Source organism: Beta vulgaris, chromosome 1 (assembly GCF_026745355.1).
Source record: "Beta vulgaris subsp. vulgaris cultivar EL10 chromosome 1, EL10.2, whole genome shotgun sequence".
Classification (NCBI taxonomy): Eukaryota; Viridiplantae; Streptophyta; class Magnoliopsida; order Caryophyllales; family Amaranthaceae; genus Beta; species Beta vulgaris.
This window is the reverse complement of record NC_079202.1, coordinates 6,999,449-7,011,834: the sequence shown is the minus strand read 5'-3', so window position 1 is coordinate 7,011,834 and position 12,386 is coordinate 6,999,449. Positions and strand designations below refer to the sequence as shown.

The following is a 12,386-nucleotide window of genomic DNA, read 5'->3' as shown; positions in this document are numbered from 1 at the left end:
TGAGCCAATGTGGTGGTTCCTTCCCCTTTACCGGGCCTCGAGACCCCCCAACCGGCGGTGGTGATGCGTTTGTGACTTAGGCTCCTACTATTGTTTACAATATCTATCTTGTATATTTTTCGGGACGTGAGAACGTGCAATTTAGTTAAGACTGTTAACTTATGTTTGTGTATGTATGAATTTATGTTAACTTATGTTAGTGTATGTATTAATTTCTAATTAATGCAAAGAGGTCTTTGGTGCAGAATTCAGCGCATTAGCGGACGGGTTGAGTATATTTTGTTGGAAAATGAAACAGGTTAAAAAAATATTCAAATACTACAACTCAGGTTTATTTTCCAAAAAAAACAAAACATATTAGCGATCGTCGTAGTGCAATTAGCATCCGCTCTAAGCAAAAAAGGAAGAAAATTAATTACAAAAATATGACCAATTAGTGTCTGGTAAACTCAAATTAGCGTCTGTTATGTCGGATGCTAATTAGCGTCTGCTACGAGCGGACGCTATTTAGCGTCAGATTGACCGGACGTAAAATACTGTATGTCGTATGCAGACGCTAATTAGCATCCGACAAGAGGGAGATTAGAAATTATAAATCGCTGACGCTATTTACTATCTACGTAGATTCGGACGCTAAATTTCAAATTTCAGACGCTAGATATTTAGCGTCCGCTCCGCGAATGATTTATGGAGAATTAGCGACTAGGGGTTTTTGCATCAGCCATTTAGCATCTGATCCAGTGTTTTTAGCGTCTGATTTTGACGGACAGAAAGGAGTGACATTCTTGTTGTGTGCACCCCCAATTTGGTGGGGAATTTCAACAATTGGTGATATGGCGACGGGACGGCCTTCAAGCTATGGATCTAGGGCTTGTCTAAAATAACATTATATGAAGAGGGAGAGTCAACGACATAAAATTTAGTGGGCATATTCACTCCCTTGGCGTAAGTAGGCAGCGTCACTTCTCCCATGGTATGCTTGGCTTCTCCACTGAATCCGACGAGGTCGGTGGACTTTCGGATGATATCACGTTCGTCGATACCTATGTATTCTAGGGCATCTTTCATGAGGACATTGGCTGAACTGCCATTATCCACTAACACAAGTTTTAGCAAACAATTACCAACAGTTAAAGATATTACCAGTCCGTCGTGATGTATGTCCCTGTCATCAGTGAGGTCGTCGTCGTCGAACGTTATGGGCATCGCTTCAAGTTCAACGTCGCGCGGGTGACGGAGCTTTTCTAGGACGGCGTCTTGGTTGGGGCCATCTCTCGCGTGACATTTAGCTGCAGAATAGGTCAGTCCACAGATATCTGATCCACCACTAATAACATTGATTACCTTTACATGCGTCGACGACGAAGGTGGTTGTCGGCAATCGTCGTATTTGGAGCATGTCTCCTTTCCCTTCTTAGTCAATAAATCTTTCAGGTCACCCTGCTTGAGGAGGTAGGCCACTTCTCGTCTTAGCGCGACACATTCATCAGTGTCGTGCCCGTGATCGCCATGGAATTCGCATAATTTGGATTTGTCACGCTGAGATGCTGATTTGTCGTTCCTTAAAGACCATTTAATAGTGTTTCCCTAAGAATGCAATGTATTCACGATACCTGAGGCGTTGACGCTGAAGCCGTATTCAGCAAGCTTGGGTGGCAGACCAGGGTCGCATTTCCGGTCTTTGGCAGATCCGGAATGACGGGCGTTGTGGACTTGTTATGGACGATCGTTAGGCTTTGGACGCCACAAAATTTGTTTGGTTGGTGCGGACTCCCGGCTATCTGCATTGTTGTACGCCTTCCACAACTGCATGTCTTCCTCCAATCTGATATGGGCTAAGGCCTTGGCATGAGCATCTTCGAATGTTGGACAGGGATATTTAGTCAGCTCTTTGTAGAGGTCCGACTCCTCGTCTATTCCTCGCCGAAAGGCTTCAATGGCCGTTTTGGCGTCACAGTTTGATGGAGACTTTCTCCCTGTTAAACCTGTTCACAAATTCTTTCGAAGATTCATCATATTTTTGCACAATTCTGTGTAGATCACTAGCTTGTTTTTCCATTTTACGGTTACTAGCAAATTGCATATTAAAAGCATTAATTAGTTTAGCAAAGGAAGATATGGTCCCATTGCTGAGATTAATGAACCAATACAGTGTCGGTCCAGTCAACGTCGAGCCGAAGCCCTTGCACATACATGCCTCTCGCATGTTCTTCGGAATGGAGATTGTGATCATCCTCTATTTGTATTGGGCGACACGGTCGTTGGGATTGGTGGTGCCGTCATAAAGCTTCTTGGTCGGGACAGAGAATCGCTTCGGCACTTCGATCAAAGCAATAGGATCAGCAAAGGGTGAATCCACATAGCTGTTCAGCGTTGCCTTTTGCATGGGACGAGGGGAGCCTGGGATTCGAGCGATCATGTCCTTCAGCTGCTGTAGACGTTGCTGGATAGGATCATTAAGGTAGGCGTGCGGATGTGCTTGAAGTAGTCCTTCTGGGATATTGACGCCGACGCCGCCATCATCATCATCACCTTTTTCTGATTCGTTGCCGTCCTCAGGGACATTGCGATTCAGCGGGTTCTCGAACCCTTCAACGTCCAGGTTAGGCATCTAGGGGACGCCACGAGTGTTGTGGGATTTTGCTCCTTTGGAGTGTTGTTGAGTAGACTTCAGGCTTTCATTCTCCATACAAGACGCAACATAGCTCTCTTTCAACGTGCCAATCGCCGCTTTGACGCGGTTGAGTTCGTTGATGACTTCCTGAGTGGTAACCCATTCTCCTGCCATTGAAAACACAGAAAAGAGAGGAGAAAACAAAGGGAAAACACAGACGAAGTAACAAAAAGCAGAAGTTGTGAGAAAATGTATAGAAATCTTGTTGTGGTCCCACGGTGGGCGCCAAATTGTTTATGTCAATTTTGTACTTAGTAGGCAAAAGGAATTGGGGAACCAACAACAAGATCTATATATACTTGATTAGAAAGTTAATTCAAATAATAAATCTAAGCGACGGAAATACAAGGAGAAAAACGAATTGTTGACGCAGAAAACCCAAATAAGGGAAAAATCGCGGGTGATGCTCTTGATCACCAATCCACTATATTACTGTCGTCGTTAATGCCGTCATAGGGTTGGTTAATACCGGGCGCAACAGTACCTTGGAGCTCCCTGATCCAAAAGGCTTACTTATGCTAAGGGTAAGCTTTTGGTTGAGAGAATCACCAATAAGCTAAAGTTTGGTTGTCTCCGTTGCTCTCATATGCAGCGAGATTAAATTTGGCCAAAAGCATCTTGAGAAGTTTGCGGAATATTTGGGCTCAAAATTTTCTTCTCGTCATAGGGAATTTTTATGGACAGGAAAATTTGGTGATTCTAGAAAGCATCCGTGTCTTGGGCTAATGTGTTTCTTCCCAAGGATTATAATAAACTTTGAGAAGCTTACTTATCATATTAAATTAGTTATTAGGTTTGGGCTATGTCCCGGGGTAAGGAAACTTTTTATTGATTAACATTATACTTTAAGATGGTATCAACTAAATATCAATTAGGCTATGTTCAGTTCACCGGCCTTATTTTTGCTTATTTCGGATCTAATCAGATCAGATCAGAAAAAATAAGTTCAGATCAGATCAGATCAGATCAGACCAGACCAGACCAGATTAGATCATGCTTATATTTAATAACTCATTATTACTATTAAATATCTTTCATTACATATAAGTAAAAATTATAATAATTGCATATTAATAAAGTACTCGTTGAGATTAATCAAACAAGATCCCACATGACTATATTTTTTTTCTTATATATTGAGAAAAATCTAAAAGATTCTCTCTAATTGTTAATAGTGTCAAGATTCTAAGTGAGAAAGATAAAAAAATACAAAGGGAGTATTATTATTTACTAGTACATTTTGTTCAAAAGGATTATTATTGTTGTTGTACTTATTAATTATAAATATTAATAATTACTATTAATCTTGTTGTTATCATTATAAATATCATTGTTATTATTATTTTAAGTTATTTTGTTGTTAATAAATAATAGAAAATTAAAAGCCACGTGTTAAGAACATAAGATTGACGCAAAAATAAAAAATATATAAAATATGATAGCTCAAATTCATGACAACGAAACTACTAAGTTCGGATTACATTTCAAAATAAGCTAAGTGTGAGATACAAATTATAAATTTAGATTCGGTATACTTCTTCCTACCGAATTTCAAATCTCTCAAGCTATTTGAAGTTGCACACTATTTATTTCTTTCTTGCGTAAGTCATAGTTGTTTACTCCCTCTGTTTCATATTAATCTACACACTTTGACAATTTACACTATTCATAAATTTCACTTTGACCATCATTTGTGATTTATACGTGAATGAAAATATAGTCATGTGAGATCTTGTTAGATTTATGATAACATGTATTTTATTAATACGTACTTTTTATAATTTTTACAAATACAAAATTAAAGATATAAGTCCTCAAAGTTTTGCATTGGCATGCGTGAAAAGTGTAAGTGTGTAGATTAAATAAAACGGATGGAGTATATATCTTATGTTATTTTATATGAAAAAAAAGAGTTGAGTCTGCCGACTTCTCAAGTGTGAAATATTTTTTCAAAGGGAAAGTGTGAAACATTTGCTCTTATAAATTAATGACTTGGGTTATATAATTATTTTTAGTAATAATTATTATTGTTATGATTATAATTATTGTTGTTGTTATTATAATAATGATAATAGTTATTATTATTATTATTATTAAAAGTTGTGTAAAAGTTGTAATAGAAATAAAATGATAATAATAGTAATACTATGAATAAGATCTTATAATGTATTGCATAATAATGAATTACAAAGTAATAATATAATAGTAATAATATATTTTATAAAAGATAAAATCTTGTAGATCAGATCAGATCAGAAAAAATAAGTTTAGATCAGATCAGATAAGTTCAGATCAGAAAATTTCAGGTGAACTAAACATAGCCTTAGTCTAGTGGTTAAGATTTTAGTATATATACTTGAGTTCACAGGATCAAACCCTATACTATGCAATTTCTAATAATTTATTATATGTGTATTACAGGGATTAAAACGCCCTTAGAGAGAATGCCACGTGGCATCGGACCTTGTTTAGGTACGCCTTTTAATATATTAGCATAAACATAGAGGAATATCTAAAAGTGTTGATAAGTAGAGAGTTATATCTGTAATGTTGAGGATGGGATTCATTGAAAAAAAAAAAAACAGAAAGTTGCGATTTCAAAGAACTTGCTTCTTCAAAATCATTTTGGTTCTGTGGCTTTGTGATAGATGCAAAATGGACTGGGCCTTGTGCTGCAAATTGCAGTTTCTGTATTCTCAGCAGGAAGTTTTGTAGCATCTGATCTATTTTACTGGTGATGTCTGGAGCAGAATTCTCAGAATCTTCGGACTTCAAGGACCTCAGTGCAGATGTTCGTGTGGTATGGCTCTCAAATATAGCAGGAAAGTAACTAATTTTGCTAGGATGTATATTATGTATTTCATATAATCAGTCCATACTATGTTGCTTCAAGAAAACAACAAAATTTTCAATGATATTGTTAAATTCAGCTAGAATTGTCAATGAAATTTTGTTTAAAGACTCCAGTAGATGCAGATATAGTGATAAAGATGTATTGATCCACTGATGTCTGAATTTTGGTGTAAAAATCAGCTGCATATGAAGAGTGAGGTTCTCAACCCTTACTAGAAGTTTGGGGTTGCATGCGATTATGCAGCCTTCATTAAAAGTTTGAAAGTACATGACTTTTAAAAGTAAAATCAATAGCTTTATGATACTACTACACCCAGACTAATCCAGTTTTTCAAACTGGGTAGAGCGGTTAATAGGGTGCTCTTGTTGAGCACATAGTGAAAGGAGTATAAAATTCATATGTACTCAGTACAACAAGGTTCTCTGGTTCAACAAGTAGCATTATAGGAAGTTAGGAAAGCTTCACAAGTCTCCTTTATATCTCACATTAACTATCCCGTATACCGATTAGTTTATGCTCTAAACACATTAAAAAAAATATGGTAACTGATATACATATGTTTTTAAATTGATCAACAGTTTTATAAATTAAAAAAAATATGGTAACTGATATACATATCACTATTCAATTCAGTTCAGTCCAGTCCAATTCAACTGTTTTATGCCGAAGAGAACAGACCCTTAGTTAGGACTAAGGACGATTTGATGTTTGTAAAGAGTACGCCACTGATGGATTATAATAGCAAATGTAAATCTAAATGTTTTACCAAGTAAAGTCTCGTTAATTTGGACAGAAAAAAAAACTCAGCTAGAAGAAACTGGACTGAACTAGAAGAAAGCTGAATAGGAAAGTGTTAGAACTAAACTAAATTGAACTACAAGAAATTGTACTTAACTGAAAATAAATTCAAAAGAATAGGGCGCAAATGATCTAATATGTCCTCTTCTAAAGTTCTAATTAGGGTCATAAAGGGGAAGGCAGGAAATGCAAAACTCCACAACTCCTCATAGGTTCGTTAAGCTGACATATACTACACGTTAGTTGGTTCCTCAATCATACCATAAACAACTGAAAGACAAAACAAAGATTCATGAACATATACAATAATCAAACTTATATTAGTAAACTATACAAAATACAAAACTGTATGTGACCCCAACTTATTCTACTTACATTCCGTGATTTCAACTCCATCCAAACTCCCAAAAACAAGAAAAAAAAAATCAAAATCATAAAAATAAAAAAAAAAAGAAAAACCCTCACCACACAAAACCAACCCAAAACATCCACTAACCCAACATCAAAATTCAAGTGGAATTCGAGAATCACTCTATACAACACATGTGTCACCAATGTCAAAACAGAAAAAAGAAGTCCAAAATTTGAAATCGTATAATCACTTAATTAATTTACAAATTATGTTCCTTTTATAGATAGGTAAAATTAAAGTTCTTTGAGGATCTCGACGCTAATACCACTCGGATATCACCTGCGGCCGAATTTAGAAAAATTAGATGGGAGCAGCAAAGGGTTGGTGCTGAGGGAGTCGAAACCAGACCTGAGACGCCGGAGATTTAACGGCAACGCCGTGCCAACAAATGCCGCCGCGGCAAATCTCGGCAGCGCCGGTAACATCGACACGCGCAACTGCTTTGGTAGCCTTGCGTGAGACATCCCAAGTAAGCGTCGACACAAGAACAAAGGCAACGACGGCAGACGACACAACAAGTACAAATAAGCCGGTGAAGCTCTGACCCATGATTAGGCCGTATGCCTTGATCGCGGCTATTAAGGCTAGATAGATAGTCATCAGATTCCCAACTACTGCGTCTGATATGGCCATTTTTGTGTTTAGGGGGGTTAGGAGAGAGAAAGTGGAGTGGAAATTAAAAGGGTGTAGGGAGATCAGATATGAGGTTTTAGAATTTGGAGCTTTTTGTTTTGTTTATTGTTTATTGTTTATTGTTTCTTTTTTCTTCTTTTCAGTGGGTGGTGGAATGGTGATATCTTTGCTTTGAAGGGATATTTTTTTTAGTTTTTGGAAGGGAGGCCCAAAGAGGGTATTCCACGTATTAAATTATTCACATTTGTTTCCGTGGCAATAGTGATATCCATGAAAGTGATTTTTTTGAGCTTCACCCAACTTTTTTCGTGTTTGGTGAGAAGTAACGACGGCGTTTTTGGTCCAATTGGCATTTTTTTTTAAGGAAAAATTGTTTGAAGGCAGAGAAAGTAAGGGATAAAATAGGCTTCTCGAGCGCTATTGGTGTATGGAGTTGTTACTATTACTTTTAGGTTTGGATAACATTTATTGCGATATATTGTATCAATTCCTAAAGGGTTTGAGGTTTAATGTTTCCGTAAGCATGGAAGCCCAATTATACAATAAAGCACATGATAAATAGTTAATAAAAGTCAAATAATCAGTAGTCCATAAAGGAAAGTACATCATTCAAGAATGGTCAAGAGATAAAAGTCAAGCAATGTCAAAGTACAGACGAAGATGTGGCTTGAAGTTAATTTGATTACCAAGCATGCAAGAACGTGGGCAAAGTATTCAACTACTATGAAGCCAGAAGATGGTAGTTGTGATTTGAATCATAAATGATTCAAATAACTTCCCTCCAAGAAAAAGGAAGTTACACACATCTCCGTAGTATAAATACAAGAAGAAATATCATAACAAAACAACAATTACAACACACAACAAACGTGCAATTTACTTTCTTCTCTAGCATAGCTTAACCTAGATTAGCCAACCCCCTTCAGGGGTTATAATTAGTCCTCATCCTAGAATTAGAGCATGTATTGAGTCACAAGTTTGTTCAATCTCCAATTTTAGTCGAAATCCACGGAGGTATACATCTTCATGTTTATCCTTTAATTGTCCAGCCTGATTTATCTTCATGTGTGTTATAAAAGAATCTTTTTAGAAGTTTGGGATACGTGTGTGAATATTCAGCTTTAATAAATAGATTAATTATTGCATTAACTGACTTCTTTAATACTAATCGCCTGAATTTATTGGGCGTTATACATTAGGCTATAACAAAGTACGTTAGCAAGATTTTATCTAATCAAAGGTACCTGAAGATGAGGGTGAACCAATCCACAAGTATCAGGAGAATCACAAGGGGATACTCCTCAAAGGGAAATCTCATCTCCAAGTAGTACTGGTCGTGCATTCGTGCACCAATTGTATGGAAAGTTCACTGAAACAGTGAAACAATTACTATTGAAGGCCAAGGAGAGTCAAAGACAACAATTTGATTCTAATTACAGAATTTTAGCCCATGAGTCAGCCAGAGTCTTCACAGACATCCTTGAAAGGATAAGTGAAGAGAATAGAGATATTAACTCTAGGCAGATAGATCGAATACTTGTAGATATTAATGATACTATGAGTGCCACTTTTAAGGCAATGTCAACATTTCTTGCTACTGAAGTAGTTACTCGTCTAGAAACTTTAGTTAAAAAACATTATCAACTCAATGAGAAACTGCTTAAGGCTTTAGAAGAAGTCTCACTCAATAGACCACAAGGGGATCGTGATAACGCCAGATCTCCCAATTGCCTACCCAGCAAGGGTACATTTTTCACACGTCGAGAATATAGACCCATTGGTTTCAAATGATCCACAAACTTCCTCTCAGGGGGGTCGAACAAGGGCAAGTCCTTTGAGCCTTGGAGAGTGTGAATGGTCATGGGAATTTTAGGGGAAGTGATAAAATGGCAGCGGGCGTGGAGCTAGGCTGGCACTAGGCGTCAGGACGTCACCAACCTTTTTTTTCCATGGGTGGTGGACAGTTTGGAGATAACACACACCAATCTGGACCATCACATGGAGGTCGGAGGCAAGGTGCTTTTGTTGCAAACAACAATGGTTCACCCCATGCATATGTGCCTCTAAATCAGCCAACTATGGCTGGGAACCCTTCACCTGCTACTTAATTATTTGCCTTACCAACCACCTATCATTAGGACGTCTCATCATGGGAATGCCCCAGGTTGTGTTCTAATCAAGCTCCATTTGCTCATGCAACTGGAACTTACCAACAAGGGTACCTTATAATGGGCATATTTTTAGCCACAAATGACACAAGGAATACCTAATCCCAACTATGTGCATCGCCAGGATATGCCTATGGGAGGTTATCATAACCAATCTTTTATTCCTAATCCCAATCATATATATGACCAAATGGGGAACATAGGAAATGGAAATGGAAGTCCAGGCTATCAAGGGAGAAATCAAGATCCCATAACAACAACACAAGTTGAGGCGCTAGTCTAAAGATTAGTAGGCGATAACTCTAGGAAGGGTCATAGGCTGATAGGTCAAAAGCCTTACCCTGAATGGATTGATAAAGCCAATCCTTTCCCTAGGACATTCAAGATATCTGACTTTACCTTATTCTCAGACAATGACAGAGTGTCAGCCGAGGAACATTTAGTTAGGTTCAATCGTTAGTGTAGGGAGGTAGCTGACTATGATTATTTGAAATTAAGAATGTTCTTTATGTCTCTAACTGAAACAACCTTTTGGTGGTATACAAATTTACCACCTAACTCTATTCACTCATCATGGCAGGATATGCAAGTGCAACTTACTAATCATTTTGCACACACTGAACCCGGAGTGACTCTGAGTGACTTAGCTAGAATCCAACAAAATATTGGGGAGTCTGTAGAAGACTATCTAGCTAGGTTCAAAATGGCTAAGATTAGGTGCCATATTAGCATCCCTAAGAGGGAATTTGTTCAAATGGCTCAAGAAGGTATGTTAATTCACATCCGAAAAAGGTTTGATGGTCATGTCTTTGGTGATTTTGTAGAATTAGCAGAATTGGTCGTAAGGTATGAAAGGAACCTACAAGCTAAAAGTGCAGCCAAGCATCAGAGCTTCTTTGTCCAAAAAGAAACAACCTTTCCATTTCGAAACAACACCAGAGGTTGATTTGGCTGAAATGGTCCAAGGAGTACCTTATAAATGTTTACCTCTAAAGAGAAGAGAATTCTCGGCGCCAAAAGACTTAAAGTCAGGACAGAAGAGAACATACACTTTTGATGCTAAGAAATTCAATGCCATCTTTGATTGGTTATTATCTAATAAGAAAATAAAGTTGGTAGGGAGGCATAAATTAAAAACCGCTGATGAAGTTAAAGGGACAAAATAATGTAAATGGTATGATGCAGTTACCCACGGTACTTCTGAATGCATTGTGTTTAGAAATAAAATTCAGGACGAGTGATAAGAAAAATATCATGTTTTCGGATGATGAAAATGCTAACATAGTTGATATGGAAAAACCGGCCATTCCATCTGTCTTGAAATATGGTGGCAATTGATAATGAGTTTTCTGTCGTTTTACATGCATCTCAAGCCTCTGAAATTGGTAACTAGTTATTTAACAGGCTGCTTAATGAAGGAAACCTGATTATGCCAAATATAGCTAATGAAGAAGGATTAGGAGACAAGTATAGATGGCACATGAACGGGTCTCATACCATGAACCATTGCCAAGCCTTCAGAGGATTCCTTACCAGACAACTAACTCTCAAAAGATTAGTTGTCTCGGAAATAGAGCATCAGGCCATGGAATTGGAAGCATATAAGATTATTCTAGCCAAAGCTAAGGCGCCTGTAAATGCAAAGACAAGTCCAAGTGCGGCGATCGATGCCTGAGGAAAAAGCTAAAACTTATAAAGAAGCTGCTCAAAAATTTCCGTTGCAAACCAGTGCAATAGAGGGATTAAAAGCTTTAAGGGGAGGTATGTGTTCCAACCTCATGCTCAGATAAATTAACTTTCGAGATGATCAGGACACAGGTCATTCCTAATGACCCTACGTACGTCCCTTCTTACCAACGACCATTCCAGAAAAGGTCCCGAAGTCAAGGACTAAGAAGAAACAATGGAATTGGACCATAATTTTTCTCAAAAGAAAAAGAGGTAGAGATAAGTCAAATTCCAGTTCCTAAGATTCTTAAGAGGAAGGAAAAACCTAAGAAGAATCAAGGGAAAACAAGGTTGAAATCAATGGTAAGGATAGCTTCATCTCAAGATGGTCAAAACTTGCAACAAAGCAATCCATCAAAGATGAAAGAACTAAGCCTTAGGGCTACTGCAGCAAGAACTCAAATTAGCACTCAAAATGTGCAGGAGTCTCTTATAGCAAATGTGAGGATTGATGAAGAAGCTTTTCAGGCTGGTATTACAAAGTTGGTGCCTCCAGAAGAAAATCAATCCAGTCCATCAGCTCTAGAGATAAATACCCAGCAACATCATGGAAAGGATTATCTTATGAAAGAAGCTGAAGGGAATGGTGTTAATGAAGAATATGACTCAGAATTTGGATCTGAAGATCTGGATTTGTTGGTATCAGACAATGACTTCTTGTTAGATGGAGATCCATTGATGCCCGAGTCTCAAACAGGAGATCAAGAGGGTCAAAACATGCAAAGCAATAGCGTAGTCATGTTACCAACGGAGTTCAAGATATCAGAGGACCAGCCAACATTGCCGACTATTGCATCTTGGGCAGATGAAGTTGATAAGGAAGAGAAAGCAGGTAAATTAATTACTTCTTCTTGAAGTCTATCCTCTTACTTAAATCCTCCACAAAAGAAAATGTCTAGTAAAATATCTTTAAGAGCTGATTTGAAAAAAAAACTAATCATAGATAAGATTTTTAGATCAGAGGGTATTGATAATAAACATACTAAGGCTTTATTCTTAAATGTGGACTTTGAGGGAATACGTTCGGGTAAGGTATTGGTAGATCCTAGAGCCACCGTCAATATCATGCCTTTATCTGTGTTTAAAAAGTTAGGAAAGATTTGCATAACATCCAAATCA

At 37.6% G+C, this 12,386-nt stretch overlaps 2 protein-coding genes across 2 annotated transcripts; both read right to left on the bottom strand.

The window, feature by feature from the left end:
* Positions 1–864: 864 nt before the first annotated feature.
* Positions 865–2,059, bottom strand: LOC104905165 (uncharacterized). Its single transcript, XM_010693616.1, has 2 exons — positions 1,986–2,059; positions 865–1,561 (listed from the first exon to the last, which is right to left on the bottom strand). The coding sequence occupies exons 1-2, from the start codon at positions 2,057–2,059 to the stop codon at positions 865–867; spliced, it is 771 nt and encodes a 256-aa protein (XP_010691918.1).
* Positions 2,060–6,625: 4,566 nt separating this feature from the next.
* LOC104905132 (hypothetical protein) lies at positions 6,626–7,753 on the bottom strand. The gene has a single exon (XM_010693582.4). It carries the CDS (start codon positions 7,369–7,371, stop codon positions 7,039–7,041), a length of 333 nt encoding a protein of 110 aa, XP_010691884.1. The 5' UTR covers positions 7,372–7,753; the 3' UTR covers positions 6,626–7,038.
* Positions 7,754–12,386: the final 4,633 nt, after the last annotated feature.

What these genes read in the sequence shown, in the direction of transcription:
- LOC104905165 (XM_010693616.1), bottom strand. Translation starts at nt 2,059, where the DNA reads ATGGAAAAACAAGCTAGTGATCTACACAGAATTGTGCAAAAATATGAT. An exon ending in TCGAAAGAATTTGTGAACAG is followed by an intron (nt 1,562 to 1,985) that starts GTTTAACAGGGA and finishes ATGGTCTTTAAG; the next exon opens with GAACGACAAATCAGCATCTC.
- LOC104905132 (XM_010693582.4), bottom strand. Translation starts at nt 7,371, where the DNA reads ATGGCCATATCAGACGCAGTAGTTGGGAATCTGATGACTATCTATCTA.